Here is a 6033-nt window from a genome sequence, read left to right on the forward strand (position 1 = left end):
GCTTTTCCTGAGGAGTAACGTGTGGCGCTGGTCGTCTTCCTCCCACCTCTCCTGTTTGTTCATCTGATCCCCGAAGCCGACCGTGTTCACCACCGTGAGGCGCAGGCGCACGTTGCTCTCCTGCAGGTCGTAGGTTTGAGCCCGGAGCTTCACCTGAGGCTCAAAGTGGGACGACTCAAAGTTCTCGAAGTTGGTGTTGAAAAGGGTGTCCATCAGAGTCGACTTCCCGATGCCCGTCTCACCTGAGGAGACACGACGACGACAACGCCACAGGAAGCTGTTAAACACAAACGCTTCGTTTCCTACTACGGCCCAAACACACGCCGGCTCACTGAACTGGAAGTTAATGGGTTCATCTGAGTGCGTGTGTGTGTGTTTGGCAGTCCTGTGATTGAATTCCTGACCCGTTCCAGCTCCCCGTGACCCCTGGATAGTGGGGGGTTGGGTAAACACTTCCTTATATGCAAACTCCCCAATGAAGTATGTGAGGAACTCCAGACTCCTCTACTGAGTCTGCTGCTGCTGCCCTCAGGATTGACAAACACTCGTGTAATGACTGTATGTGTAATGTGCATCATAATGAGGGCGTGTGTGTGTGTTAAGTGAACGTGTGTGTGCATGTATGTTACGGATGGGAATTAAGCGACATACCGATGCAGAGGATGTTGAAGCAGAAGCCTTGGCAGGTGGATTTGTTGACGAGCTGATCAGGGAGGCTGTCAAAGCCCACGTGACCGGCCAGGGACAGAGGACGAGTCCCCTTGTCCTGAGGGAGAAGACACGGCAGACATGTTAGGCTCAGCAGCAAACACTATGGGGACTGTGGGAGAGGATTTAGGATATATAATTTAATATTATTCCAAGTAAAACACCAATCTAAATCAATGTATCTGATTAATGGACCCCGTGATAGATAATCAATAGGTGTTATTTGGTCCAGATCTAGATAAACGTTTACCACGGGACAGAATGAGTTTAAGTGGACACCGGAAGTAAAAATGTATCTATTTATTTTGTGACGTAATTCTTATCAGAGAAGATGAATGACGTCACGTTTATTCTTTATTTCTGGTGCATTAATCTAACAGAGGACAAACTATCGAGTACTCCACACTTACGAGTCGGACCTGTGTACGTCACCGGGCATCCTTGTGTGTAAAATCGTGAAAACTTAAAATTTAAAAGAACGCAAACTAGCACTGAAATGTCCAGATGTAAGCGAACGTTACCTCAGGTTAGTGAAGCAGTTCAGTTTACACTGGTTAAGTCTGTGAACGCCACATTTCTCATTCAAAACTTGCACACATTAAAAACTAAAACATGTTACTGATTGTTAAATATACTTATTGAACACGAAATTACTTTAACAGAAGTTAAACACATATAACTGCTACACATGCGAATAGCGAGTATTTACATAGATTTGACTCCGACAGCGGATTGTGCGAGCTGCCGCCCTCCGTACTTTGTGTAAAGTTTCTAGGAGTTGCTAGTTTATTTAAGCTCTCTTATGTATAAATCGGAATCACACACCAAGTAGCCCGTCACTACTACAAAGTAAATCATATTCTACCATGTTTGTTCGTTTGATCGATGACATTTTCAGTCCCAGTGAGAAAGTATGAATGCTAACGGGAAGCTAACTTAATGATAGCAGGACACTCCCTGTCCAAGTGTCAAGAATGTCATTTGTCATTCAAGTGAAGATACTAACCGGCTGCCGAGCAACGTCAGAAGAAGCCATGATTGAAGTGAAAAACTTCTTTAATTCCTAATTGGAGTCCAAAATAAAGTAAAGAAAGACTTGTTATAGATTCTTGCTGTGAACCGTCCCAACGTCTGCTATGGACAACTAGACAGACGAGACCATCAAAAACAGGGCAAGAATGAGGTGGCGTCTGGTGTTTATAAGTTTCTTTTTTACCACCAAAATGCCGTGTATTAGGACAAAATATATCACAAAAGTTCATCATCAAATCTTCGTCATAGGTTAAGAGCGCTAAAAGCACAAGCACGTTTAGGCTTATTATATGTGTTTAGTTTAGAAATACATCCACCCCTTCGTTGTATAATGGAACAGCGCAGCTTAGTTTTCCCAGAGACATCCATGATGCCTTCAAGTACTGTCTGAATAAACCAGGTATTGTAGTCAAGAAGCATGGTAAGCGTAGCTCTGTATTCCAAACATGTTCATGTAAACACACGGGACCCCTGATGCTTTGTGATGGGAACTATGTTAGAAACAATTGTGGTTGTTTACCCCCCCACCTGCTTTTATTCTTTTCACCGATTGTGCCACTCAAGCATAGTCGCATAGTTGCCACCACATTCTGCAAAATAGCTTACTTTTAATAACATGTAAAATGTTTGCATCTTAAGTGCAGTTTCACTGAATGTTCGCGTTTACGGGTTACACTCGAAAGCAGCACTGGTCAGGGGTTTGTTTGGCTGCTCCTGTGATGTGCGACCCCTGTCTGCAAGAGATCGACACTGGTCTTCCCCACGGAGGAGAGGAGGATGAGTGTTATTATGGATGAAGAGGAAGATGCTGGCATCCGTTGTTACAGACCTCATTGAATTACGCCACATGGACGTTGAATCATTGTGAAACGACCTGCGTTGTCTCGCGGTTGCTGCGCCGTGTAACTGACGTCCACGGTGATGATGGCGTCTCCGTGCACAGAGCGAGCCGTGCTGGAGTTCCTGATGGAGAGGGGCGGGAGGGTCCAGCAGATGGAGCTGATCGATCATTTCCGAACGCTGTGTGGAGAACATGATCCATCGGTAGAGGCGTTGAAGCTCGAGGCCCTCAAACGCATCGTGGACGCCGTGGCTTCGGTGAGTCTGGAAGACGGGAAGAAATTTGTGTGTTTAAAGGACTCGGATTCGGTGATGCGTTCAGATGCACAGCATGCTGAGTGCAACGGCAACATCACAGAGATACCGGACAGCTGTGTCAACGGGAACACCGACAATGGAGACCAAACAGGTGAGGGAAACGCTGCCATTTTATTTCATCTGTTTACTCGCAATATTACACGTGTGGATGTTGACAGTAAACTATTATTCAGTATATTTGTGTCACCCATGCCTCAATTCAGCTATTTGCTTGTGTATGTGGTTAATTTTACTTGAAGGACATTGGAATATCTTAATGTAAAGTGCCAAACCCTGTCAAATGTACAATGATGCACTAATTATATGACGAGAAACAAGAATAGTGTGTCCTTGTGTGACATACAGTGGTAGTATTGCTTAACACGCATAATGTGAAGGTAATTCCGCAGACAACAGGTGTACTCCCAATTAGTTCAATAAACAAATATCCAATCTATAAACTGCATTGTCAGACATGTAAAGCAATGATGAAAAACGTTAAATGGTTTCCCAGGTGCAGCCAGTCCACCAACCGCCACCCTGGACAACGACAAACACTCAAATGGCAATGGGCAGCCTGCAGCCCAGAATGAGGCCAGCACAGCGACCCCCAGCTCTGCAGGAGGAGGAGGAGGGGAGGTGAAGCTGAGGGAGAGGAGGAGACGAGAGTCAGCACCGGTGATAGGATCAGCGGATCTGGACCAGGCTCACCCTGGAGGGTCCCACACTCAGCTGAGGGGGGCACGCAGGGTGTCCAGGGGCTCCCAGCGGGCCATGCTGATCAGCGGTTTGTCTGAAGACAGCGCCTGGGAGGGACTGGACCCAGGTGGAGACATCAACACACCTAAGGGAAGCCGCAGGAACTTCATAGAGCTGATGATGAGCAGCTCCCCTCAGGTAAGATGTTTCTATCTCAAAATGGCTTCACAAAAACACCCATTTAGAAGAATATTGAACTCCACTGAAAACCATGTTCTTCTCTTCAGGTTCGGAGGTCTCTGATCAGCCGCAGCTCACGTCTCAGAGACTCAGTGAAGAGCGATGGTGACTCTGCGTCACTCCTGTCCTCATCTGCCACTGATGAGGACTGTGCCTCGGTGACTCTGGACCCCCTGGAGCACGAGTGGATGCTGTGCACCTCAGACGGCCTGTGGGAGAGCCTGCATCCCCTGCTTTTTGTGGAACCCAGCCTGGTCGCAAAGAGAGACTTTGTAACCGGCTTCACCTGCCTCCACTGGGCGGCTAAGCAGGGCAAAGCGGAGCTGCTGTCCCAGCTGCTCGCCTTCGCCAAGGACAGCGCAGTGCCTGTGAACGTGAATGTCAGATCCAGTTCTGGATACACACCGCTTCACCTGGCAGCTATGCATGGACACATACAGGTTGGTCACATGGGGGGGCAGAGATGAAGGAGTGTTTGTTCCAGATGTTCTGTGAAGCATCTGACATATTGGGCTTGTTCATAAAAAAACAACACTGGTGATGATAATTTAATCTCATTCCTAAAGCTTCTACACCTTGATCAGCACACTGGTGTCTTGTTTCTCCCACTCTGTTGTTGTCCCTTGTAAAAGCCAATGAACATCAGCACTAAACTGCTGCATATTTAACGACCAAGCTTTATACTGCTCCCTCAGGTGTCACCGCTAAATGGCTGTCTGATCAGCAAAGGAAAGATAATTCTCTGATTTATAGCTCTTGGCTTTAGGACAGAGATCCGGTCTGTGTCTGGATCTGTGTTGTGTCTGCATGTCAGGCTGAATGGAGGGTGTGGTGTGTGTGTGTGTGTGTGTGTGTGAGTTGGAGAGATAGAAAGAGACATTGTAGACTGCAGAGGTTGATGCTTGAGGAAGAAGCACTAGGATGGCTGTGAGACAGTTTAAATGAAGGATTAATCAACTGAATGGCTTAGATCTCATTCTTTTGATGAGATAGATATAAAGAAGTAATGCCAGTATGTTATCACTGAATAAAGCTTCCTCTACATGATTGACAGGTGGTTCGCGTGTTGGTGTCAGACTGGGAGGCCGACCTGGAGACCAGAGACTACAGTGGGAGGCGAGCCATCCAGTACCTCTCCCCTCCGCTGGCTGCTGACCTGCAGAAGAAGACGGGCCTCACCTCTCCGAGCACAGAGTCAGACAGCGAAAACACAGACGGAAGCAGCGGAGGAAGCCGCTGGCGGCTCCCCAAAGTCCTCCAGACCAACCTGAACCCCCTGAGACTCCTGAACCCCCCAAACGAGGCAGCAGAGAATGCAAGCGGGACCAAGACCAAGGGTGGCATGCAGAGGAAGTCGTCCCTGAGCCGACTGAACGCTCGGCTGCATCGCGGACGCCACCGAGCCCAGATCATCCACAGTGCCTCCTTCAGGGACTCCGGAGAGGTGGGAAGAGGAGAGGAGCTCCCTTGCAGTCCTCTCCGAACCCGGCCGCTGTCTAATCTGTTTGGTTGAAGATGCACCAAGCATGTATATCAGTTTGTCCATATTCTGATCTACAGCATCCAGTGTCGTCACCTTTATAAGCTAACACAAGTCATTACTACCTAAAATCCATCTTTAACTTGTTTGTAAGGGAAAACCACAAATGATGTAACCAGCGTTACTGGGGTCCAACTCACACTGAACTGCTGCTGCATGATTTTCTATCATTAGGATTTTCTATACATTTAACTTTTATTAATTTTTCCTGAATATTTTTTATTGAAGAAAACTTACATTTACCTTTAACACACCAGATCTGTTTGGCATAAGTATAAAAGCAGCAGACAGGATTGTAAATCTCAACGTTTTGAGGAGATGGCACGTAGGTTTGATCGCACACAATTTTTCCCTGAACCACGTTTGTGTTTGAACGGTAAGAATTTATATTTATAGTGCCCACTTTGTTCTTATGGATCTCATTTGATTGAGTGGTGCTGACACGTTTTCTAGCGGATTAATATAATGTGAATGAATCCTTTTTAATTTATCATGAATAGATGCTGGTGTGGGATGTTTAACTGAATAACCGTGTACACTCATATTTGCACTTGTCACTTTGATGAAGATGGTGAAGGTGATGGTGGGATGAAACTGCTCTGATTTTGCGCCAACGTCCCATGCATACGTTTATGTTACAGACAAGGTGGCAGACGGGGGAACATTCACATTCTTAC

The 6033-nt window shown here is 46.7% G+C and overlaps 2 protein-coding genes across 2 annotated transcripts in view; one reads left to right on the plus strand and one right to left on the minus strand.

Moving 5' to 3' along the window:
- septin10 (septin 10) overlaps positions 1–1873 on the minus strand; it is a 6619-nt gene extending 4746 nt beyond the window's left edge. Inside the window, exons 1-3 of the mRNA XM_076170099.1 lie at positions 1715–1873; positions 652–766; positions 47–242 (exon numbers count right to left, since the gene is read on the minus strand). Coding sequence (XP_076026214.1) covers positions 47–242; positions 652–766; positions 1715–1744 — 341 coding nt within the window. The 5' untranslated portion in view covers positions 1745–1873. The remainder of the gene's footprint in view (positions 1–46; positions 243–651; positions 767–1714) is intronic.
- A 791-nt stretch (positions 1874–2664) lies between these two features.
- LOC143015864 (ankyrin repeat domain-containing protein SOWAHC-like) lies at positions 2665–5538 on the plus strand. The gene is made up of 4 exons (XM_076169978.1): positions 2665–2989; positions 3392–3774; positions 3864–4256; positions 4871–5538. Exons 1-4 carry the CDS (start codon positions 2665–2667, stop codon positions 5327–5329), a joined length of 1560 nt encoding a protein of 519 aa, XP_076026093.1. The 3' UTR covers positions 5330–5538.
- Positions 5539–6033: the final 495 nt, after the last annotated feature.

Source organism: Genypterus blacodes, unplaced genomic scaffold (genome assembly GCF_046128005.1).
Source record: "Genypterus blacodes isolate CSIRO-AG114 ecotype Tasmania unplaced genomic scaffold, CSIRO-AGI_Gbla_v1 ptg000214l_1, whole genome shotgun sequence".
In the NCBI taxonomy this organism is placed as follows: Eukaryota; Metazoa; Chordata; class Actinopteri; order Ophidiiformes; family Ophidiidae; genus Genypterus; species Genypterus blacodes.